The 26,464-nt window shown below is 34.1% G+C and overlaps 2 protein-coding genes and 3 pseudogenes across 2 annotated transcripts; 4 read left to right on the forward strand and 1 right to left on the reverse strand.

Moving 5' to 3' along the window:
- The first annotated feature begins 528 nt into the window (after nucleotides 1-528).
- Nucleotides 529-1,554, forward strand: LOC120162343 (AP2/ERF and B3 domain-containing transcription factor At1g51120-like). The gene has a single exon (XM_039172504.1). It carries the CDS (start codon nucleotides 529-531, stop codon nucleotides 1,552-1,554), a length of 1,026 nt encoding a protein of 341 aa, XP_039028435.1.
- A 1,741-nt stretch (nucleotides 1,555-3,295) lies between these two features.
- LOC120161615 lies at nucleotides 3,296-5,370 on the forward strand (annotated as a pseudogene).
- Nucleotides 5,371-5,511: 141 nt separating this feature from the next.
- On the reverse strand, nucleotides 5,512-10,253 carry LOC120161614 (protein EMSY-LIKE 3-like). Its single transcript, XM_039171835.1, has 11 exons — nucleotides 9,953-10,253; nucleotides 9,325-9,463; nucleotides 8,744-8,979; nucleotides 8,540-8,649; nucleotides 8,195-8,432; nucleotides 7,899-8,093; nucleotides 7,763-7,831; nucleotides 6,712-6,957; nucleotides 6,558-6,626; nucleotides 6,415-6,478; nucleotides 5,512-5,854 (listed from the first exon to the last, which is right to left on the reverse strand). The coding sequence occupies exons 2-11, from the start codon at nucleotides 9,350-9,352 to the stop codon at nucleotides 5,784-5,786; spliced, it is 1,326 nt and encodes a 441-aa protein (XP_039027766.1). The 5' UTR covers nucleotides 9,353-9,463; nucleotides 9,953-10,253; the 3' UTR covers nucleotides 5,512-5,783.
- A 4,604-nt stretch (nucleotides 10,254-14,857) lies between these two features.
- Nucleotides 14,858-15,629, forward strand: LOC120161616 (annotated as a pseudogene).
- Nucleotides 15,630-19,474: 3,845 nt separating this feature from the next.
- Nucleotides 19,475-26,422, forward strand: LOC120161401 (annotated as a pseudogene).
- The last annotated feature ends 42 nt before the right edge of the window (nucleotides 26,423-26,464 follow it).

The raw sequence follows: 26,464 nt of genomic DNA on the forward strand, positions 1-26,464 counted from the left end.
TTGTACATAATTTTAGGGGGTTTATTACCAAAATAATAATTTTAGGGAGTTAATATTTATAATTTTTTTATTTAAATAACCTGTATTTTTCAAATAAAAACTCTTTAAAAATTGGTTTCATTTATAATTTGTTTTAGTTAAAAACCATTGAACCAGAGGCAATTGTTTAGTTGAATAGGATCTAACTGAGAGGCTCAGTAAATAATTTAAGTTCAATAAAATATGATCAAGAGCCATTCACTCAGAATTTGTTTCAACTTAATTATCCTGTGTTAATATCAAGCGGTATTGTCCGAGTACAACAAGAACACAATTCGTTTCTAACCTATTATTTTCACTGGAAAATACATATTTTCCTGGGATTTTATCATTTTAAGTTAAATTTATGGTTTTAACTTAATCTTCTACTTTTTTTTTATAATTGTTGGTAACCCAATTCATCTCTCCAATTCAAAAACCTGCCATTTTCATTATCCTTCATCACCTCTTGCCTGTAGAGATTTGTTTTTGTTTTAAGACCAGTCTCTAATGATGGACGATGATTCGAGCATCATTTTGAACACTAAATGGACTGTTTTACCATCCGAAACCTCGGTTTCTGGCAACAGCAACTACAAGCATCGTCCCAGCAAACGTGCCCGGCACGATCACGGTGGGTCGTTACCGAGGTTTAAAGGTCTAGCCCCGCAGCAAAATGGGAATTGGGGTGCACAAATATACGCCAACCACCAGCGGATATGGCTCGGAACGTTCAAGTCCGAGAAAGAGGCCGCCCTAGCATACGACAGTGCAGCCATCAAGCTACGTTGCGCCGGCGACACCCAAAGGAACTTCCCCTGGACAGATCTCAACATCCAAGAACCGGCCTTTCAAAGCCTCTATTCGAACGAAGATGTACTGAACATGATCAGAGACGGTTCGTATCAAGCCAAGTTGGAAGATTTCGTCAAGATTTTGTCTAAAAAAGATGGGAAATCGACCACTAATCTTAACAAAAAGCTCGTGCATGGCAATACACAGTTTTCATGCACGCAACTTTTTCAAAAGGAATTAACGCCGAGCGATGTTGGCAAACTTAACCGGCTCGTGATCCCTAAAAAATACGCCGTTAAACACTTCCCTCAAATCTGCGAGACCGGTCGACAAAGCTTGGCCGGTGAGGTCGAAGACACCGAGCTTGTCTTCTACGACAAGTTGATGGCGACATGGAAATTTCGTTACTGCTACTGGAGGAGTAGCCAGAGCTTTGTGTTCACAAGGGGATGGAGCCGATTCGTGAAGGAGAAGAAACTGAGTGAGAAAGATACTGTAACGTTTTACGCATGCGAGCGCCCTGGAGGGGATCAAAATGGTAGAAATTTCTTCCTCATTGATGTGAATTACAATGGCGAGAAAGATACATTGGAAACATCGGCCGATGACGACTGTCTGGAGGATAATATGGAGTTGGAGTTGGAGCTGAATTTGGGGAAGAAGAGTTACTGTAAGATTAGTAGTGAAGATAAAACAGTAGAGAAGAAAAGTGTTACCCTTTTTGGAGTACAGATCAACTGATGAACATACATGTATCAATCTAACAAGTTAATAAATTAGAACAATAACAACCCTCCAAATTTTCATCTAAAAGTTTTTTTCCATCTTATTTCTGTTTCTGGTTTTTTTTCGTTACACTATCTCATTTATTTCATCCTTTTTAAATTAATCAAAATTCGATGAATGTATTAAAAATATTTGACATTGTAATATCAAACTTCAATGAAAAGTTAATTTTTAAATCAGATGGTATTCAAGATCAAACTTTTCGGAACATAACTAAAGGGATTAAATTTCAAATTCCAAATAATATAAGGACTATAGGTGAAATTATACCTTTTAGTTTAAAAGTAGCCCAGCAAGTAAAACTTTCGTGGCTCTCGGATTGTATCCAGTTGTCCAACTAAACAACACTGAAACTCCCAACTGCTTTCATCAATTTTATGCAAGGGATTGCTTTTGGGTTAGCTGACAAGGGTTGCCCCGCAGTTACTTTTGAATGAGAGGTGCCGGAAGGTCAACCGGAAAACCTTCTCTTCCAGCTTTTTTTCTTCCTGAAGTTGCCGTCTGCAATTGGGTTTCTCAAAATCTTTCTTTTCACAAGATCTTGTTGCTGGGTTCTTCTGCAGGTATGAAATAATCATCCTTTTTTTGGAAAATATATTGATTCTGATATGGAGAATTGTTCTTTGGTTTTGGGTAGTGATTAGATCTTTGTTAGATTTAGATTCCATTCGAGGGGTATAGAATTCTACATAATTTACTTAAGAAGAAAAAAAAGTTAATCTCTTTGTAACATTGAAGGGAAGTTAGTTGGAGAAATTCTATTTCGTATGAGTTAAGAGCTAATCCTGGAATTTGTGATCTAATTGTTTTGCTGAGTAGTGGTTCTAGATTTATGATCAATACTTTATGAATCTGGATAAATACACATCTACTACATGTTTAGATGATTATAGTAGATGCCCGAGGTGGAGTTACATTTATTTAGAAAATGATTTGTTGAAAACTTTCGTCATTTGTCCATGAGATAAATTGAAGTGTAAAGAGTATTATCAACACTAGCCTTATAAGGTGAGGACTGAGGAGTGGGGGCAGGGATGAGTTTCATTTCGGCTAGGAAGCCTAGATTTTTATGCTAGTTCTAGAACAAATTAGTGAATTTTGTTTTTCAACACTAGCCTTATTACAGGCTTTGTCAAAGGCAAGTTAGTCTGTACTTCGAGTTGCTTAAAATTACTTTTTGTTTAAGTCTTTTGACTAATGTTTTTCCTTCTGAAGTTATTGATGTGTTGTGGGTTTCCAAATATAATAAGAAATTTGGCATATCTATATTCTGTTAACCCTTAACTTTACATTGTTTAAGAAAGTAGAGCATTAAGGGGGAAAAAAGCTTCATATTTTTCTCCTTGGGTATTGCCACGTAGTTGTGGTTGGAAAACTATATCATTTCAAGTTTTCGATGCTAATGTTGTTTTCTAAATTTTGAGTTGTGTTCTTTATATCTGGTTAAAACTATATCTAACCAAAATATATAGACTATAGGATTGGCTCAATCCTTTTAGTAAAAGATTGGGCACTAAAAGGATTGAGCCGAGTTTAAGTGTAAGTCAGCTGAATCCTTTTAAGTCTGGGCTCTTTTGTGAACTAACAATAACTTAAACATTACATGTAAAGAATTGGCCTTGCAATCCCTTATAGCATCATATGCTTCGAGCAGTAGTAGGTTTATGCTGCACCAGATAGTTGATGTCATAACTAGAAATAATAAATCAAGGAAATGTGCTCATTGATGTTGTATTCCACAGGGAATGAGAGGTCCAGTTAAACTTGAGGTGTGGAAAATGGGCTTTGTCAATTACTTGGATGCACTTAAGCTGCAGGAGAAGCTGGTATCTGATAGAAAATTATGTAGAATTCCTGATACTCTCTTGTCCCTGCAACATCCACCAACATATACACTTGGAAAAAGGCGAACTGATCACAATCTGCTAATGCCTGCGTCTGAATTGAAAAATATAGGAGCTGAGCTTCATTATACGCAAAGGGGAGGAGACATTACATTTCATGGTCCCCGTCAAGCCATCCTATATCCTATTATTTCACTTCGTGAAATTGGGCTTGGGGTCAGGAATTATGTGGTGAAACTTGAGTCGACTATGATTGAATTGTCATCCTTGTATGGTGTGAAAGCTTGTGCTGGCCAAAAGGGTGAGACAGGAGTTTGGGTTGGAGAAAGAAAGATCGGTGCAATTGGTGTCCGGATATCACTTGGAATAACTCTCATGGGCTAGCATTCAACATTGATTCTGATTTAAAGTATTTTGAACATATTGTGCCTTGTGGAATTGCAGATAAAGAAGTTACATCCTTGAGTAGAGAGACATCTACCGTGCTTCCTTCTGAAGAAGTCATTCACGGGCAGTTAATTTCTTGTTTTGCAAGACTTTTTGGTTATAATACTATTGTATGGAAGGAGAATCCTTCAATATTGTCTGATCATGAAGAAATAGAGTGAATTGCAACTAATATTGTGTCAAATGATTCAATTATATAACCTTTGATTAAATCTTCTGGAAGAGAAATAATCAAATTTGCTGATTTCGTCATGTGGCTGTTTAGAGATCCTCATTGATGTTGGAGCCAGGATAAGTAGGAGATATTCTCAAAGTTGAATGATGTCCGCACTCTACGCTATCCTCCCATCCAGGTATAAAGTGGTTGACGTCTTTAATACCTCAAAACTTTTTGATAAATACACATCTACTACATGTGTAGATGATTATAGTAGATGCCCGAGGTGGAGTTACATTTGTTTTAGAAAATGATTTGTTGAGAACTTTCATCTTTTGTCCATGAGATAAATTGAAGGGTAAAGAGTATTATCAAACCTAGACTTATAAGGTGAGGACCGAGGAATGGGGACAGGGATGAGTTTCATTTTGGCTAGGAAGCCTATGTTTTTATGCTAGTTCTAGAACAAATTAGTGAATTTTGTTTTTCAACTATGCTCTTCTTTATACGTAAATGTGAGGGCTTGACTGGATTCTTACTAGAGGCTTTGTCAAAGGCAAACTAGTCTGTACTTTGAGTTGCTTAAAATTATTTTTTCTACAAGTTTTTTAACTAATGTTTTTCCTTTGGAAGTTATTGATGTATTGTGGGTTTCGTGCAGTGTTTGCTTTGAGGAAGCCATTTTCATTAATGATTGTGAGAAGCATAAGTGATTGGATCAGATACATATATATTGGTAGCATCTGTGTGATAATTAATTATGAAATTGAGTTTTTCTTATGCTTTATATGCATAAAAATTTATCATTATTATGTATTACAATGCTCTTATAGTTTTCTATTAGTTTATGCATGGATGGTTTTCAGTTCATCACCCATGAAATGAATCTGCTGAAAATAACTAGATTTGTTTTCTTTTGCATTGAATTGTCTTGCAGGTCAGAGGTAAATGGGTGCTCTTTTTTTATGGGGGGTACCTATTGCAGGTTATGCAGTAGATCAACTAAAGCGGATTGTGGGCTTTGTAAGTCTGGGGTACCCTTTTGGCGTGATGGCATCCTGCAGTCCCTGAAACCAAACTGTGTCATTGGTACTCAGGATGGATTTACGAGCGTGGATCAGCTCAATAACAAGCTGAAATCTGCAGCAGTACACACCTAGAAGCGTTTAATAAAAGGAGTTAGCCACTTTGAAATGGAAGGCCCTGATTATGATGCTGAGATGGTGAATTGTATCCTTTAATTTATTGCCTCATTGCAGGACAAGCAACCTATTCTTAGACTGGTTGCTTGAATTGCTCTGACATTTGTTGTTTCTGTGTATAATTTTTGTGCAACTTGCAGGAAATTAAACCTTTAGTTTCCCAATATTTGTAAACATCGGTCCCCACTGAACATGACTGAAACCAAATGAACAAGGATAGGTACAAAGATGATGATAAAAGCAAAACACAAGATGAAATAAATTTTTACAAGGTCAGGGATATATCATTCACTAACATTTAAGAAATTTATACAAAGCATTTTCCTAGTTGACACAAGTCAAGTTGAAGTTACAATGAACTAAATCCAATGAACTTTCTAACCAAAAAGATTTATGTACAATGAAAAGGGTAATAGCCTAGCTGATAGAAAAAAGTAGAGGATAAAACAAGATACAAAAGCTTCTGCAACCTCTACTGGATACATAAAGCTGGCTAAAATCCCATGTTTATGCCTTTAGATTCAATCATTCTCATCAAACTGCAGTTTTCTCCATGCCCTTGGTTGAACCATTGATTGTCCTTGTGAGAAATGGATGCTCACCATCTGCTTTTAAGCCAAACAAGTATATAAAAACTATGGCAACGCAAACTGTGTTTTGGACATCTATTGCAGAAAAATGGGTAAATAAATGTCAAGTTTCATTTTAATCTAATGAATTTAAGATGGCACAAGACGTTCTTCCTTCATAAGTAAAGCTATAAAACCTCTCAACTGCTTTGAGCTATATGCCCCATAAAATTAGGTAATGAAAATGTATGAGGTAACACAGCTTTGGACATGTCACAGCTCATTTTTCCCCAGAGTGGGTTTACATCTTGCTGTTGTTGAAGTTGCACGAACGGCAGCTAATTAACTAGTTAAATTACGAGGCAGGCTTAAGATAGAAGCTATGTTAAATATGCGGTGTAGTGTTCTTGTCTATTTGAAATTTGTATCATCGCATTCGTTCTTACGAATGAGGAAAAACAATAATTAATTGGAAATTTTTACACCTTTTCCACAGGTAAACCGAACATCCGAAAGCTACAATTAAATTGTACAATAGAAGATTGTTGCATCCTTATTTTAACCAAAATTATATAACTTATGAAATTAGTTATTACCACTTTCACCATCGGATGCACCTTCAAGTCTTGCAATTGCATCAAGTAGTGCTTGTTCATGCTCCTGCAATAATGACTACCCATTATGATTGCTGCAATAGCTGATATAGAACATTATAATATCATTAGAGGACAATACTTACGTTCAACACTTTCTTTGCTTTCTCAATCTCTATTGGATCGGGATGGTTTGCACCAAAGACTTTTTCCACCTAATCAAAATTTCCAAAATTAGAAAACAATTACACTACATTTTTTACATTCTCAGTATAGATTATCTTTGAGCAGCAATTATACCTCCTTTATTAAAGTATCTGTACGAAGTATCTCAATATCACCCAAAACCTTTTTCCCAACACCATTTTGGGCCAAAGGGAAACCCTTCTTGCCCTGACCCTTTATACTCCCCCTATCTCTGCCTGCTCCAACCACCCCACCACCATGTCCCATGGACTTCTTAATCCCAAGGCCTGGTCCAGGGCGACCACCTCTATTGGAAATTCCAGGATCATCACCTTCCCATCTAATATCTTCGGGAGATATCTACCATCATATATATATAACAATCAGTTGAGTGGACTTGATATTGCATTTGAGTGACCGAATAAGTGGATACATAAAATGCCATTCCATGTTTCTTAAATCTCATTAAGAGCCTCAAGTAGTGAAAGGAACTAAAAGATAACAAAAGACATCCTTGGAAGTAACAAAAATTTGAGAGGAGTTATTTAAAAGTTACCACTCCGCATGCAATATTACAAACTTAGAACAGTCATGCATAATGCCTAGGGATCATTGATACAACAGCACCGAAACATGAACCAGATTCTCTGAATATGATACAAAACACTTGATACATTTGACTGAGAATGATAATAATGAAACAAATTGTCAAGATGTGCGCAGATAGTTGATGGCATTGGCCATTACTAGGTAACACAACTTGAATTGAGTAATAAGTATGTCAACAACTAGGAAATATATCAAAATACATGCAATAGTATATCGACACCTTCATAATTTCATTATTTCCGAACCAAACTGCACCCAAATTCAAGAAAAACATATTAATCATTAACTGATAAGCTTCACAATGTAGTATAAGTTCGTAAAACTATATTATTTACACCATATCTCTTGAAACATATGGTTCAAGGCACAAGAATAGACATGCACATGAATTCTGCAATGCCTTATCAATGGCATAAAAGATTCAGGAAAACATATGCAGCAAGGATAAAAGTTGATTTTATTAAAATTTCTATGTAACATACTAGCTGAAGGTAAATGAGGTGACACAAAGAAATAATACATTGTATGAGATAGCATGAAAATGAAATAATCCTACCTCTTTGAGATTGACCCATTCCCAAGTTTCATCCGCTGTATTAATGTCATAAACCAAAGCATGCCGCCCCTATCAACATGGGAGTATAAAGCTCCATTAATTAAGAATATACTATATATACAACTACAAAATATACCTCAACCCGGTTATAGTCTGTTATAACAGCCTCATAAAAATGATTGTCTTCAGGCCACCTTGTCCAAACTTTCCTTCCAATTAATGGATCATATGTTGCTGCTTCAGCAGGTTCATTTGTTGTAAAGGCCCCAGAAAACATACAGTTAGAAGCCTGGGGTCTGCCAGGAAGTCCTGCAGAAGGGTACCGCGTCGACTTCATTGAGGATACAGCAAAATAGCATACATCATCAGTAAATGGTGAAAATAGGATATGCATATTCCATTCATTAACTTCCTTGGAACAAATTGACTCACAGAGTTTGACTTCTTGCTCTTTGCACCTGTAGGGGGGGCTCGCCTCAAGGCCAATAAAGACGGTTTCATAGATGGATGCAGTGCAGGAGATGGTGCAACCATCAACAGTGAAGCTACAGATTGTGACATCTTTTGTTTCTTGCGTGATCCTGATACTGTAGGACTAGGTAAAGGGTCACGAAAAGGCTGACTTGCACTAAGCATTCCAGGCTGGATCCCACCTGCCGTTCTCCATTCCCTAACAGTAATATTGAACATAGTTCCCATTAAAATGAAGATATGAGAAGAAGTCATTACATATTTAATAAAAGCTGCTCAGTAGAGCATGTCAAAGTATAGTCAGACCTTATCCTCCGGATCATGTCATCGGCATTAACCCTGGATAGAAGCTCTCTATGTTCCACATCTGACACTCTCAACTCCTTTCTGAGTTCAGTTATTAAACTTTCCTTCTCCTGAGAGGGAAAACACGTTAGGTTTAAATAGCTTTAAAACCTAATTGTCACAATCTTTATGGGATAAATTATTGACTTTTTTTTTGACAAATACCCAAGTTAAAGCATCTGATTGAGCTTTGAAGGCACGCAGGACTGAACTGTATGCTTCCTGTTCAATCAGATGGATTTGTGTTTCCATATCACCACCATGAATCCTGGGCAAAGGAGCAACTTCTGATCTCCTATTGCCCACAGAACCTACAACTGCTGATCTTCCATTGCCTGCAGCAGTGCGACCCCCTCTCTGAAACCTATTTTGCTGTGAAGAAGGAAGATCATCATCTGTTCCTGCAGTTGTTTCAGATCCGAAAAAATCCATTATCTGAGTTGAGCTTCTATGGTAGGGAAAAATTTATGCAAAGGTTTGCAGAACACCTCAAGACAACGTAGAAATTACAACATTTAGAAAGAGGGAACGGGTGCAAAAAAAAGGAGGCTCGAACATTTAGTGATTACAAGTTATTGAATAGCAATGGCTTATGAACTCTAAATATTCACTCAAATTAACCAAGGAAATCCACTTTACTTTTCCAACAATAAACCAATCTGAAAAAACCCAAGTCCTTTGAATCTCAAAATCATCAAGTACAAGGAGTAAAAACAAACTAAAACAAAACTTTCATCTCAACTCACCACTGCTATCAGAAAGCCCATAGTCCATGATAGCTCCTCAAAAATTCAATCTTCACTGAAATCTATGAAAATACTTATGAACCAATACAAGCACCAGAAGCAAGCTGCTAAGTTCTTGAGAAAGACAAGGTACAATTACCTGTAAACATAAAAATTCAACCAAGTCATAAGCCTCAATTTAGCTAACTATAAACTCATTATTCTAGTATTTGTTGGTACAATAATCAACAGTAATAAATTATCAAAATAAGCCCTAGCTGAACCCATGAACCTTAGCATATTTTTTATAATATTAAGCATGTAAATTACTCTTTATTGCTTCAACTAGATCAATAAAAAACAAAACAATGTGATAGTTCAGTGGTGTTTTACGAATGTGATTTAGGTTTTTTAGCTTAATGAATTTGCCTTAGTTAAACGCCATTTTGCTACTTGCATTTCGCTTCTATAAACACATTTGAATAAAAAAGCATAAAGTTAAAAAAAACGCAACTCTTTTTGAACAATAAAATGCAATTTTCCTACCCCCTACAAAAAAATGATTTCGAGAAAAATTCGTTAAAACAAAACCCTAATTCCAAAAGTAAGATCTTAACTAAAACAACATAATACAAAGATACGAGCTCACCTTGCTCGTTCAATCAGCTTCCAACAACGCTTTCTCCAAAACCTCTTCGAAAACCGAGAAAAAAATAGGTCAAAGAAGCTCGGAAGAAGTTAAATCCCAAGAAACGAATTCTTCCGATAAGCGGAGAATATTCATGTTTCAAAATTTCGAATTCTGCTTGAAACTTGAACAGCGATGGGAATCTGAGGAAATAAGGAGATGCTTCGGTATGGAGATTGGGGATAAAATTAGGTTTTAGAGTGAATTTTACTATTTTAGTGTGAAGAGATATGGTATTGGATTTGCACGAGAGAGTGTGTGTTTGAGGGGAAGTTCTAATGTGCGGCCGTTAAAAAAACGGTTAAAAAGGGGCGTAATTGATTAAATAATTGATCGATTAAAATTTATACCGATTATATTATATCATTTAATCGGAAATATTATCAAGTACAATAACATATTAGGTAGCGCTTATATAATAAAATAGGTATTTAATTAGAAATATTATTAAGTACAATAAAATATTATGTAGCGTTTATATAATGTAATATGTAGCGCTTATATAATATAATATGTAGTGTTTATATAATAAAATAGGCATTTAACTGAAAATATTATCAAGTACAATAACATATTAGGTAACACTTATATAATGTAAAAGATAACGCTTATATTTACATATTTTCTAGCTAAACATGTATATTTATACCGATAACATTGTAAAATTATTTATTACATTATAATTATCAGTTTCGATGTTTTTGGGATCAATACAATTTTAAATGTATTGACACTTTATGTGTGCACCTCATTGGGCATTCATTCTGAAAAAAAGTATCGACACAAACTTAAAACTTGTCGATACATTATGTAGACCTATTTTCTCATAAAAACTGTATATTTCTACTGGGTACATTGTAAATTTATCTATTACATTGTAATTATCGGTTTCGATGTTGTTGTGATCGATACTTTTAATAAATGTATCGACACTTTATGTGTGCACCTCGTTTGACATTCATTCTAGACAAAATGTATTGACACTTTTTAAAATTGTGTCGATACAAAATGTTGACATATTCTATCATAAAACCGGTATATTTATATCAGTTACATTGTAAATTTACCTATTACATTATAATTATCGGTTTTGATGTTTTTGGAGTCGATACTTTTAGAAAATGTATCGACGCATATGTTTACCTATTCTCTCATTAAACCGGTATATTTTACGTATTACTTTATAATAATTGGTTTCGATGTTTTGATGATCGATACTTACAATAAATGTATCGACACTGTTTTGGAAACTTTATGTTTGAGAACCATACTGGACAAAATGTTGGAATCAAATTTTTGTGTTTACTAATTTTGTCATTAAAAAAATATATTTTTACCAGTTTTGTTATTGTTGGGCATAACAAAACCGGTAAAAATTACCTAAAACATTATTATTTCTACCTAAAACATCCATGTTTTTTAACATTTCCGGTAAAATGTCAAACAATAACTAAACAGGTAAAATAATAACAAAACCGATAGCGCTTTTACCGGGTTTACCGGTTTTGTTAAGAAACCCGGTAAAATGCCAAAATAATAACAAAACCGGTAAAAATAATGATGTTTTTGATAATTTTTACCGGTTTTGTTATGCACAACAATAACAAAACCGATAGCGTTTTTACCGATTTTGTTAATAAACCCGATAAAATACCAAAATAATAATAAAACTTGTAGAAATAATGATGTTTTCGGTAATTTTTACCGGTTTTACTATGCACAACAATAACAAAACCAGTAGCGCTTTTATCAATTTAATTAAGAAACTCGGTAAAATGCCAAAATAATAACAAAACCGATAGAAATAATAATTTTTTTGATACAAAATCGATAATACTTTTACCGATTTTGTTAAGAAACCCGATAAAATGTCAAAATAATAACAAATAGATAAAAATATTAATGTTTTCGATACTTTTTACTGATTTTATTGTGTACAACAATCACAAAATCAGAATCACTTTTTTTTAACCGCATATTAAACGCCACACGTAAACATTTCCCATGTTTGAGAGGGGAAAGAAAGAATGCGGACTTGAAATATGTTATTATGGCGCAATTTTTTTAGTTTGAGTTCCGCTCCCTACGCCCATAATTCCATGTCATTTTGTTTAATTACATAGTCCAAACTCTACCCTCACAATTCTTTACTCTTTTGAGCTTATTTATTGATTCAGAAGAAAAAAAATTAATATTGATAGATCAATTATTTTTCTACTAAGAGTGGTTATGAAGGTGCATTACATAATGATAAGGGTTATGATAAGCTTAGCTTCATCTCTTATTAATGACGGATCTTAGCACACAACTTTGTAGAGTAATTAAATTTTTTAAGAATAAATTATAAAAAATTATTATTTAATTATCTTTTTACAATGATCTAAATAGAAGTACTGAAAAATGAGAGGAAAAACTTTCATTCGACATCGATATCAATACAAATAATGATCAGAATATGACGTACGATGACGATATCAACTTTAAATTTGTTGAGTTGGGATTATTTTTCAATTAAACAACCAACGTGGTGGTTGAATTTTATGTTGGTTTAGATCGAAAGGGAGTAAATGTGAAGAAGAATAAAAAAGAAGTGAGAGAAACGAATAAAAAAGTTTTTATATGGAATTAAATAATGACGTTTTAGATAGAATTTGATCTTATATAGGGATCCAAAATTATGTTGTTTTGGTGAAGGTTGCCATATCATGATGTCGATAATTATTTAACTATGAAATGATAAAAATAGGAACAATTCAATTAATTTTGTAATTTTAAAATTTTAATGATCAAAATGAAAGTCAAAGATAGTTGAAGGATGAAATTTGTATTTTTTAAAATAACAACTTGAAACAACGTAAACTTGTGATCGTCATCATATCCATATATTTACATAAGCTAACCTTTTTTGTCCCAAATTTGAAAGTTTCATATTTAAACTTTCATTCATCAATGTCATAACTTGTGATAGTAATAATTCGCAATTGTCATCATCACTATACATTTACAAAAATTAACCTTTTTAGTCACCAAATGTTAAAATTACTTATCCATACTTCAATTCATCGATGTAACAACTTGTAATTGTCATCAATACTATGCACTTACACATATTAACCTTTTTAGTAATCAAATGTCAAAATTACATATTTATACTTCCATCCATCAATTTAACAATTTGTAATAGCAAGAACTTGCAATTGTCATCATCACTATATTAGTGTATATTAACTATTTTTTTTTGATAAATTCTAAACCTAACTCTAATCCTACTTAAATGGTAGGAGAAGGAAGATCCTAGAGGAAGGAGAGGGAGTACTCTTAGTGGATATCTATACCTATGACCTAAAGAAATATTAGGGGGAAAATGAGCAACTTAGTCGGCTAGTCAAATGTGTTTGATCATGTTAATGATTTTCTTAAAAATTATATATATATATATATATATTTAAAAAAATCAAATATTTGAAGATGACTAATATCATTTTAAAAAATCTTAAAAGACTAAATGATAATTTTTCAAAACTTAAGAGCCCAATTATATTTTTAAAATTTCAAAGGATATAATGACAAATTTTCTAGAATTTCAGGGGCCAGTAGTTGTTGAGATCAAAGCAACTCAACGCTATAAGAGAATTCAGAGAGGAAGCGAGCTCTGATACCTGGTTTGTCCTCTGCAAATCTAACACATAGTTGAGCTATTTTTACTGTTTCGCATTTGATTTCTTCATTTGAGCTTTCTTTTCCGTTCCTTCATTAATAAATTAAGATAAGAGGTGAAAATTTGGCTTTTTGCTAAAGGTAAGGCTGTTGGTATTATCTTTTGTGTCCAATTCCCAACACACATTCAGTTTTCCTTAAACTCGTATCCAAGTGTATGACAAAATGCTTCTTTGAGATGTAAAGTAAAGTTAACTTGAATTTCTGGCATATTTTTTGTTTATTTTCTGTTCAATACTTCTTTTTCAACCTCATAAATTTCCCAATGTTCCGGTTGTTGCAGTTGCATACAAAAAATATAGACTTTAATTTGGAGTCATGCCTTTTAGGATGGTTTTTATAAAGTTCTAAACCAAATGATTAAAAAAAGGAGAGGAAAAGCTTTCATTCGGCCCTGGTCTCAACGCGAATGGTGACCAAAGCATGATGAACGATGTTGGTATCAAAGCTAGATTTATAGAGTTTATGTTGTTTTTCGATTAAATGGACAAAAGATTCGCGTTCAAAAGGGTGAGGCGAGTATGGTGAGATATTTTGAGACTCGTCGACCTCTGATGACAGTGGTCGACAGTGACCAGAATGGCGGCCAGCGCGAGACCGATTCTGGGTGGATTTAGGTCGAGAAAGAAAAAGGAAAGGAGGAATAAGAAAAAGAAAGAAGAAATGAGGCACTAGACTATTAACCCTTAACTTTACATTGTTTAAGAAAGTACTAAAGTAGAGCATTAAGCTTCATATTTTCTCCTTGGGTATTGCCACGTAGTTGTGGTTGGAAAACAGCGAGTTGGTAAACTTTTTTTTGACTATTATCATTTCAAGTTTTCAATGCTAATGTTATTTTCTGATCTGAATTTGGAGTTGGGTTTACTCATTTACTTTTGTATTTAAGATATTGTTTATTGTATATCTGGTTAAAAAAAGTATTTAACCAAAATATATAGACTATAGGATCGGCTCAATCCTTTTAGTAAAAGATTGGGCCCAGTTTAAGTGCAGGTCGGCTAAATCCTTGTAAGGCTAAGCTCTTTTGTGAATTAACAATAACTTAAACATTACATGTGAAGAATTGTCTTTGCAATGCCTTTTAGTATTAGATGCTTCGAGCAGTAGTAGGTTTATGATGTACCGGATAGTTGATATCATAAATGTGCTCATTGATGTTGTATTCCACAGGGAATGAGAGGTCCACTTAAACTTGAGGTGTGGAAAATGGGCTTTGTCAATTACTTGGATGCACTTAAGCTGCAGGAGAAGCTGGTATCTGATAGAAAATTATGTAGGATTCCTGATACTCTCTTGTCCCTGCAACATCCACCAACATATACACTTGGAAAACGACAAACTGATCACAATCTGCTAATTCCTGCGTCTGAATTGAAAAATATAGGAGCTGAGCTTCATTATACGCGAAGGGGAGGAGACATCACATTTCATGGTCCCCGTCAAGCCATCCTATATCCTATTATTTCACTTCGTGAAATTGGGCTTGGTGCCAGGAATTATGTGGTGAAACTTGAGTCGACTATGATTGAATTGTCATTCTTGTATGGTGTGAAAGCTTGTGCTGGCCAAAAGGGTGAGACAGGAGTTTGGGTTGGAGAAAGAAAGATCGGTGCAATTGGTGTCCGGATATCACTTGGAATAACTCTCATGGGCTAGCATTCAACATTGATTCTGATTTAAAGTATTTTGAACATATTGTGCCTTGTGGAATTGCAGATAAAGAAGTTACATCCTTGAGTAGAGAGACATCTACCGTGCTTCCTTCTGAAGAAGTCATTCACGGGCAGTTAATTTCTTGTTTTGCAAGACTTTTTGGTTATAATACTGTTGTATGTAAGGAGAATCCTTCAATAGTGTCTGATCATGAAGAAATAGAGTGAGTTGCAGCTAGTATCGTGTCAAATGATTTGACTATGTAAACTTTGATTAATTCATTCTTGGAAGATAAATAATCAAATTTTCTGATTTCATCATGTGACTTCAATTTAGAGATCCTCATTGATGTTGGACTCAGGATGTGTAGAAGATATTCTCAAAGTTGAATGATGTTCACACTCTACGCTATCCTCAAGGCATAAAGTGGTTGACACCTTTAATACCTCAACTTTTTTTATTTTCATAAAATGGATGGAAAAGTCTGCTGAAAGAGTGAATTTTCTTTTCCTTAGCTTTGGAGCATCACCTGTGTATTATCTTTTGGTCAATCCCAGCCTAAGCATTTGGTTTTGAATCAATCATTTTTCTTTAGTGTTAATCCAGGCTGTTTCAAGTGATTTTGGTAATATATAAATCCTTTGAATACTAATTTCAGGGGTCCCTTGAGCAGAGTTTTTTATATTGATGATGTTCCTATTCTATTTCTATCACCATTCCTAGGGTGATGGAACTGTCATTATGCATGTAAACTTCCCTCCCCTCCATTGAACTTGACTGCTGACTAATCAGTGATGTGAAAGCTTGTCAAATATAGAAAAAAAGTCTTTTCAACTTGCTTTTAAAATCTTTAATAATGTCTGTCAGTTATAGACTTCCTTTACTATGCCACGTAGTTGAAATCCTTGTTCTATGTTCAGTAAGCTCTTGAAACCAAGGAATACAAATAGACCCGAAGAAGTTTCAGATTAAATTAAGTGCATCAGTCCTCAATCATGGCTGACAAGCCTGTTAAACTTAATCAGGAAAAAAAAAGGAGATTATGCTAGAAAGGAGAAGACCCTGCTATAACCACAGTGAAGTTCAAAAGACTCAATTGGAAGGCATTTTCCTAGAAACATTATGAGTGGTTGTTTAGCAGAAAGCAGGATTACCCAGCTAACTTTAGCTGTTTTTGTTACAGGGTTAGGACAGGCAAATGATGCAACTGATTTTGGTTTCATGTGATTGGTCACATGAGACATGTTATCTAACATTTGAGGATTGTAGAAAAGACACAGAAAAATGCTTTTCAAATCAGCGTCACATGATCAGCAGCTTCTGAGTTCCCATTTCTTTAAGTAACAAAGAAAAATGATTAAGAATAAATCTGATCAAGAAGATATTATAATCTACATTATTAGTAGAAATCCCAACATGCAATTTATGATTATTTTAATGGACTTACTAGCCTACTTTGCTGTCTTTAGTTTTCTCTAACCTATACTGATGTTTGGTTATACTGCGAATAATTGTGCTTATGAGTATCTTTGCTCCATTATTTTAGAACCTGATCGGATATGCGTTATATCTGGTGATCAAAACCAGTTGAGTTAAATATACCATAGCCCTGCTTTACTAGCTACGATATTGAATTTAGTTTAAGCACATGATACGTAGTCAAGATAGGGCTGTGATATTGTATTTAGTTTAAGCACATGATACGTAGTCAAGATAGGGCTGTGATATTGTATTTAGTTTAAGCACATGATACCTAGTCAAGATAGGAATATTCAACTTTGAAACAGTGTTTTTAGTAGGTATGGAGTTATTGTCTAGTAACATTTTTATATATTACACTCATTTTAAGACTTTAGCAGAAGCATGTAAGACATGCAGTGTCACCTTTCCTGAAGATATCTCTCAATGTCTTAGATCCGAAGTCATCTCTATTACATTTCTTTTCCAACAGAAGATCAATATGAAATTCATTCATAGAGCTCCGTTTGCTGTCTTTGCCTTGATACTCTTTAATTTACTCATATGTTCTCCGCTGTCCCTCTGCTGTTGGAGAAAGACTCATCCAAGAGCTGGAAATCAACCGAGGAGATTGCTAGGTTCTTTTGTTTCTATTTCTGCAAATCTAGACAAGTTGAGTGAAGCCATTCAAGATCCTTTGGAGACAAGCCTAAGACAAGCACCACCGAGTGCTTCAAATCCCAACCAAAACAAGTGACTCCAGTGCTTTCCTACTGCCTAGAGATCTGAGGAGGAAAGAGAAATAAAGGCCCAATTATCATTCAACATTTTTGCAGTATTCTTACTTTTACTGTCAGATAGATAGGACTATTGGATCTCTACTCTTTCTTTTCTTTTCTGTATCTGCTACTTATCAATACTGACTTATTTTTTTCTTCAAGTCTTGTTTTGTGGTAGACTTGGGGCTGAAATTAAAGTTTATTCACAGTATCCTGTAACTGTAAGAAATAATAATAATGGAGTTTCTTTGAGAAGATCACAAGCATCTTGTCTGTGATATTTGTGCTAATCATTGTTTGTTTCCATTTTTTTGGTTATTTCCATGGCTACATTTGGCCTGAATTAATTTTTCTTTGTGCAGTGTAAGTCTCTGCAGAAGTTGCACCATTCTAATTTGAATCATCTCTTGATCTCCCTAGTTTTTTTACATGTGACTTCATGTGATGAACAAAACAAGAGTGGGGTACTATATTTTTTTGTTTACTTTTCTAGGTAACATGATCCATGATGCAGCTCATGTAAAGACAACTAAACATGTTACCTTATAATAATGCTGCTAGAAATCCTTTCAGGTAGATAATAGAACCTTTAGAACCAAAAGTGTTAAAGTGGATTCTCTCTTCTCTCTCATGCACACACACAAGAATTTCTTTCCAAGTTACTGTCCTTTTACCCGATGTTCATGCTCCTCAGCTAGTTTGCTAATGTCCTCTCAGATATCACTTATTCTTTCTCCCTGTTCCAAACTTACAATGTTAGCTTCTATTTAACATTGTATATGATTGTGGTGTTTCATGTTCATATATCTTTAACATTATATATGCATGAATGCAGTGTGTATATTCATTTATTTCTAGATTTTTCCATCTTCATTGAGTTTTTATTAGATTAAATGACGCAGAAGCAGAGAAAGGCCGAGTTCTAGGAGGGGAAGCCCGAGGAAGATGATAAATCGGCCTGGATTTACCTTGTGACAACGTGCTTTACAGCATCACTATGACTCGAGCTCTTTATTCTGCAAAAATATACTCTGCTTGACAGTCATTTCCATAAAAGATTAAAGACCAATGAAAAGTTGGCTTTCATATGGGCTGTTGGGGATCCATACAGACACAGTTGCAAGAATTTAGAATGAATTCTAACATACCGGCTATTGATAGTTTACTGCTTATTGATAACATCAAGGCCATATGATCTAATGAGTATTCTGTTACTGCCTGAAATACATATTTGCATAAGATTTTTTTCTTTAGATATTTTGGTGTCATAAAGAAAGAAATGAGAGTCACGATTATCAAAGTTTGTGCATTTCTTTTTGTTGTAACCATCTTATCACATTCGTTCGAAAATCCTATTTATAATCAGACACGTAGGAAAGAGTGTACAACACTCTTAAAATATTAGGAGTTAATGAATTTATAAAATTAAAATATTAAAATATATAATAATTTAAAATTTTCAGAAGATGATTGCTCCTACTGTTAACCAGCAGTTGATAGATCTAATGCCAAACGGTTTACAGCCTAATTAAATAAGATAGTGATAAAGCTGATATCTCTTACTATCAATTCTCTTGCTATCAATTCTCTTACTATCAATTCTCTTGCTATCAATTCTCTTACTATCAATTTATAGTGGTCGTTTATGGCTTTACCCACATCATAACGGTTGAATCACATTAAAATATCATTAATATAAACTCTAAATTAGAAAATAGAATTTTTTTATTGGAAAAAAATTTAATCATATAAAACAGAAAACACTTGTTTTCCGAATAAATTTATATTATTTAAAATTAATGAAAAATACATACAAAAATTATAGATCCTAAATTTGTAAAAGGGCCCAAAAAAAACCTAATTCGAAAAAGATAGTTGGAAACCGTTCAAACCTAAAAAAGCCCAAATCACAATCAAAGAAAAAATCAAGGAAACTCTTCCCGCCGCCGCCGACCGCACTTTCGCCGTCTCTTCATCCTATCTGTGACTGGCGAAACCACATTTACGAACTGTTCCCTCCAGTATCGCTCGTTTTCACTCTGAGTTTCAGCCATGTATGGAGGGGGTGAGTTGAAATAAAGTTGAGCCTCATTTAGCATTTTGTGTGTGTATGTGTTTTGTTACTTTGATGCGTTGCCTACTTTTGTCTTGAATCTCAAAATTAAGTAACTATACATAATAATCAACATGCACAGATGAAGTATCGGCTATAGTGATAGACTTAGGGTCTCACACTTGCAAAGCTGGTTATGCTGGCGAAGATGCTCCCAAGGCTGTATTTCCCTCTGTAAGACAAGTCCTAGCTTCTTTCTTTCTAATTTGATGTTGCCTTCTGTTTTTTCTTCTTCTTCTTTTTTGACCTAATCACATAATTCTTCATTTTTTATGTTCTTTTGTTTGTTTGTTAAGGTTGTGGGGTGCATTGATCAAATGGATGCTAGTGATGACAAAGAAAACAACGATTCCGAGACTAACAACAATAATGCCGATTCCAACGAACCCAAAGGAAAACGCAAATTGTATGTAGGCTCTCAAGCCTTGGGTTTTCGCCGTGACCATATGGAGGTGAGGTCCTTGCTGATGATACTTGATTTTTTGGTATTAGTTCATTTATGTATTTACTATTTGTGTATGCATTAGTTAGTTAACAGCTGCTTGCATTCGCCAGGTGGTGTCTCCCCTAAAGGATGGGGTTGTTGTTGACTGGGATATTGTTGATAACATCTGGGATCATGCTTTAAAGGATTGTTTACTTGTTGATCCTAAGGAACATCCAATGCTACTTGCTGAACCTTCTTCCAACACTCAACAACAGAGGGAAAAGTTAGAATTTCCAAGCAATCAAGCTAGTTAATTTTCTTCGCTTTTTTCTTCCCCCAATCTGAAAACATGCTGTTTGGTTTTGTTAAAATCTAACAGGACAGCGGAACTCATGTTTGAAAAGTACAAAGTTCCTGCTCTGTTTTTGGCCAAGAATGCGGTATTACTATTTTCCTCATTTCCAATTCTTTCCGTTTTAATAATTGGGGTTTGATTAAAATTCTTTTCTATGCCAGGTTCTTACATCTGCTACCTCTGTTGTCATTGATAGGTATACTTTATATTCTTAAATTTTTCTGTGAGCAGAGAGTGGCTTTAATACCTTGTGGCTTTAATGCCATTCACTTTCTTTTGGCTTCCTTTGGGACTTCTACCCAGCTATCAATATTAGTCTGTCAAAAGTTGAACATAGAAAACTGGAAGTTGCATGTAAGAGTAACCACAGAAATCACATTCAGTATAGAAGTGAGAGAACCTTGAAAGATTACTTATTTTCATAGTTTAGATACTGAATTATGAGAACCTAGGTTATATGGATCAGTTGCATTTGTATACTTACATATAAATAGAACAAAAGAAGTATCTTCACTTTTCTGTACTGGTTGTACAATTTTCCTTGCTTTCTTTTGCTAACATGTTTTCTGTATAACTATTAATTCCTTTAGTGGTGGAGGATCAACTATGGTTGCCCCAGTACATGATGGTTATGTTCTTCAAAAGGTATTGCTCTCTCTCTCCCTCTACTTTGCTGTTCAGATTGCCCTTTTTCCCCCAAAATTATTCAATTCTGAATTAGTCTTGAAAGGACTAAATGTTTTGCTCGTGTATCGAGGAGCTTTTTCTGGGGGAATTTTTTATCTTGCGGTTCTTAATAGGAATTAGGACAAAATTCTAGGAGTTGGCAATATGTTAGCAGCTATGTTGAGTTGCAAATTCCTACGATTAAAAATTTTTATAACTGAGGCTGGAATATGCACCTTGGCTTTATAAGTTAATTGTTGCACACTCTCTTCATTTTTCTTCTGCAAAGTAATGATTTGCTGGGGGAGCAAAATTCTGCAATGTTCTTAATTTTTTTATCCTGAAAATGAACTTCCTGCTGGATGAAATTCTATTTCTATGAGATCTTTAAGCATTGGATTTATTACTTTTTTTAATTCTTACTAGCCTTTACAAGTCCGATGATCTGTCTTTTTTGTTTTTACCTTTCCCCTGTTACCTTTTTTGTTTGCAATAAACAGGCAGTGTCTTCTTCTCCTATTGGAGGTGAATTTCTTACCGATTGCTTGATGAAAAGCTTGGAAAGCAAAGGCATCGTGGTAAGTGATGGCATAATGTGAGAATTCATGTATCATTCATTGCTTCAATTTCAACTGTTTTTATCCTGATGTTTGTAGATAAAACCAAGGTACTCTTTTAAGAGAAAAGAAATACAACCAGGGGTGTTCCAGGTATTTTAGAATATCACTGGAACCCATTTAAGTTTTATGCAATTAATTGCTTTTGCTTCTTGCATTTCATGCATACATGTCATCCTAAGTTTAACTTCTTTGACAACACTGGCAGTCCTAATGAAATTAAACAAAAAACTATTCGACTTTTTTCTTTGACAACACTGGTGCACAAAAACCCATTAAGGTTTATGATCAGTTTCAAGACTTGTTTTGAAATCCTTAATGCTGCTCAAATGTGGCAAGTGGGAGATGGCATCACTCCTTGCTTCCTGTGATGTTTCAGCGATTTGAATATTAACAGTCACTGAGTGATATTTAAAGAAATTAAACACTGACAAAAGTTCCCTTCCTCTTCTTTTCTAATGGTATGGGGGAAAATCCCTTATTTAAATATACGCTATAGAAAGAGAAGGCAAAAGAACTTCAAAGCATTGCCATATGGTAGAGAATGATGCTTGTCTTGTTCTTATATTAATTGATTTTCCAAAGTAAAAATAGTTTTCTTGAAACTGCAACGTACTCTGACGGAAATTTTCTCCAGTTGCTGTTTCACTTTTTCTTTTTCATATTAATTTCTAGTAAATAACCTACATTGCTTTCTGACAATTCTCTTTGCTTTTGTTTTGAGAATCTTAGACTGTAGATGTTGATTTGCCACACACAACAGAATCCTACAAGCTTTATTCCCAGGTTTGTTTTTAATCATTGTTACCCCTTTCCAAATTGACAAGTTCGTTCCTTTAATACCTTTTTATATTTTCTTACAACAGAGAGTGATCGCAAGTGATATCAAGGAATGTGTCTGTTGAGCTCCAGATACTCCATATGATGGTTTGTATTCGTTTTCCATCTTCTTTTATCATGAAGTCATGCCACTTCATCCTTTTATTCCTATTTTATGTTTGTATTTTATGTATGTTCATAGTCATGGAAGCTGCCTTCAATAATATCTCAAATATTCTTGTCTGCTGTAGCTGGATTGATATTTATGGCATTATGCTTTTTAAAAAATCTCTTTCGAATGATATTATTGATTTGATTATACAGCTGTATGCTGCCTTTTCCTTTGCAGAAAGTTCATATTCAAATATCCCAATGACCTCATATGAGCTTCCCGATGGCCAGTGAGTTCCTTATTAGTTTATTAGAACCGTTTTGTTGTCATAATTAGGTTGCTTTTGTTCTGTTTGCTATCATCCTTGAGTTGAACTATAAAGTATAAACAATGTTTGTGCTTTTTTTGAACCCTTTGCATTCACCATACAACTTGTAGTATCAACAGGATTGTCTAATCCTGTTTAGCTATGACAAAATAGTCCTTGGATTTCTGTTTCTATTATTACTTATATTAATTGATCCTGCATTTTCTTTTATTTTAATTCAGGACAATTGAAATTGGTGCTGATAGATTCAAGATCCCTGATATTCTGTTTAACCCATCTTTGGCTCAGGTAGGTGGTCTTCAAAATTTGGGGATCCTGATTTCATTTTCTTTCATGCTTTTTGTGCACTTGCAGTTACATTTTTTTGTTAATTTTTTTTATCCAAGTTCTGTTGGGGACATTAGCACGTGTTGTTGGACTAGAAGGGAAAAAGTGTGAAACAGTGATATGAGAAGAAAAAAAAGAGATAGAAGAAATTTGGGGAAAAGAGGGTTTCGGAAAGAAATAGAACAATCAGGAGTGGAAAGCAAAATGATCCTAGGTGAAAGAAATCAAAACTCCATCAAAATTTTCATGATTTAAAGCTGCCAGATATTGAACGTTAAATCCTTGTTTCCATGTCAAATACCAGTGTAACTCTAAAGGTCTAATACTTAGAAAATAATTGTAACACTAAAGAATGCAAAATAGCCAACATAAAGAAAAGAAAGCTTATATCTAGCTTTTTACAAATAAACTCCTAAAATGTAGTAAATTAACAAAAATAAAATCTTAAGGAGCTTAATCCATAAGCACTTATTTCCAACATGCTTCATCAGCATGTTTATAGTCAATTGATGTTCTTTTGAGCGTGTATTCAGTCTGCAGCTTTTTGTCCTAAATATATATGCATTGTGCACTTTTTTTTATAACAATGATAGGACCTCTTATCTTGTCTATTTGTGAAGTGCTTATTCTGGATTTATCTAATGTGCATGGTTTTAAAATTGCAACTTTTTCTGTTGTATAAGATTGGTATGAAATGATCCTTAGTTCTTAGGTTTGTCTTAATGAAATATGTAAGGAGTCTTGCCTTAACTTGGTTGGTCTAGCATTCTTATTCCTCTGGCATTTATAGACCGTTGGGAATAAGTTTGATTATTACCTTAAGGAATGGTATTCCTGGAATTGCTGCTGGATTTGGAATTTTCTTAATTAATTTGTTGATATCATCCGTCTCTGAATTCATTGCTTCTTTCAATCGGTTACTTTTGGTTTCTTGGCTGACCTGTAATTCTTGTTGATAAAATGAATATGAAGAATCAATTTAAAGTTTTTTTTTTGTAGTTTATTTATTATTTTCCATGCATAACTAGAGTATATTCTTCCATTAGTAAGTTAGTGTGTATGTTGATATTTTTTCTGATTTCCTGTTTGTTACTAGACGATTCCTGGAATGGACAATTTTACTGAGATTTATTCACCTGCTCGTGGTTTGCCACAAATGGTATGCTAATTTACTTCATGCATTCTGCCTTTAATATCAACCTCTTTTTACTCCTTTCAATGGACATTGTATTTTTACAAGGATTATTTAATTAAGCATTTTTTCAATTTTTTGCAGGTCATAGAAAGCATCAATAGATGTGATGTGGACATCCGGAAAGAATTGTTTGGCAGTATATTGGTAAGACAATCACACCCAAGCAAGCCCGTACTCCAGTGTCCTGATAAATTTTTTCATCTCATGTTTCTCTTTTGAATATCATATTCCAAAACAAGTAGCTTATTTGACTGGATGAAATGTGTATTAATAATTTAATTGATAAACATGGATGATCTTTTAGGTCAGATCTTTTTGCATAACTGATATTATCACTTCTGTTATTCCTTTATATTGCAGCTTGCTGGTGGCACAGCATCAATGCAACAATTGAAAGAACGACTTGAGAAAGACTTGCTAGAGGTATTCTTTTTTGTTTTCCATTCCTGCACAAGTGTTTTTTTACTCTATTTATGATCCTAAAGCTTGATTTCATGTTTTAGCAGTTGTTGATGTTTTGACATAATCCTTGAGAACATGATTTCATATCACCACAGTTTCTGTCATAATTCTGCATGTTGGTAGAATAAAAATTTTGGTAACAAATTAACACTATCATTGTCTGTCTATATGAAGGAATCTCCTCATGCTGCTAGAGTTATTGGCGAGTGGAAATGCAACAGAAAGAAGATTCAGGTTGTACTCTATTTATGATTTTATAAGGAGGCTAAGTGTTGCTATTTTGTCATTGTCTAGGGTGTACTCTTTTTCCTCCATTTAGGTTTAGGGAGGTTTTTTAATGAGGGCCCCTAACAATGCAAGTCTTTCTTTGATATTAATAAAACTGTTTACCTTTCAAAAAAAAAGTTTGTTGTGGTTTAATTTTTTTTTTTGGGTTCTACCCAATTTATTTTATCTGTTTTGTTTTTGGTTAAAGTAGTATTGTTGAATCTCATCAGCAAGTATATGATACAAGTTCCATGTGTCCCCCTTGTTATATAATTTTTTGGACTTGTACCTTGTTGTTGATCATGTACTCCCTAGTAATGCAAGAACCAGTAACCACTTTTAGGCACTTGATATGTTCATAAACATGATTGTATCTTAGAAACCAACTTGCAGTTGTAAGGTCTTATCGGTAGGAAGATGAATGAGATTCCATTTTTATGGTTCATGTTGAGTGGAGATGATCAAGAAGCCAAAAAGGTCTTATGTGAATGCATGCACCATTTCCTTTGCAAGAGATATAGCAAATCATTGAAATAAGAGACAACTAACAAGGAGGTTCAAGTACAGCTGACTACGTAATTGAAAAAGCTGAAATATCTGGAGGAGGAGCTATTACTAAGATGTTTGCCCAAGCTTCGAGGATTTATAGTGAACAGAAAGTTCCAAGAGTAAAAAATATAGAATTCATGAATATATAAGATGAATGATTAAAAACCATAGTAATTACCTTCTATTGATTATAAGAACTTATTACCTTTTCTATTTGCTATTTTAGCATAAGCTTGTTTAAATTTTCAGTAAGAATTTTTGTTTTTTTCTTGCTCTTACTAAATTCTGTTAACATGAATGAAACAGTGTTTGGATAGGAGGGAGTATCTTGGCATCTCTTGGTTCATTCCAGCAAATGTGGTTCTCGAATTCCGAGTAAGCATCATGTTTAACTTTTCATATTGCAATCTCGATGTTACCGACATCAGTAGAAGTAATCATATAGTAAGTTATTGTAAATTACTTAATTTTAAGTGCATTCATCTTACAGGTATGAAGAACATGGAACTTCATATATACAAAGAAAATGCCCTTAAGATTAAGAAGATGATAGGCATTTGCATTTATTGACATGGTAAGCCAATGCTAAGCCTATTCACAAACTTTTGTTTCTCCATTTTGCTTAT

This window comes from Hibiscus syriacus, unplaced genomic scaffold (genome assembly GCF_006381635.1).
Source record: "Hibiscus syriacus cultivar Baekdansim isolate YM2019G1 unplaced genomic scaffold, ASM638163v2 tig00111402_pilon, whole genome shotgun sequence".
NCBI lineage: Eukaryota > Viridiplantae > Streptophyta > Magnoliopsida > Malvales > Malvaceae > Hibiscus > Hibiscus syriacus.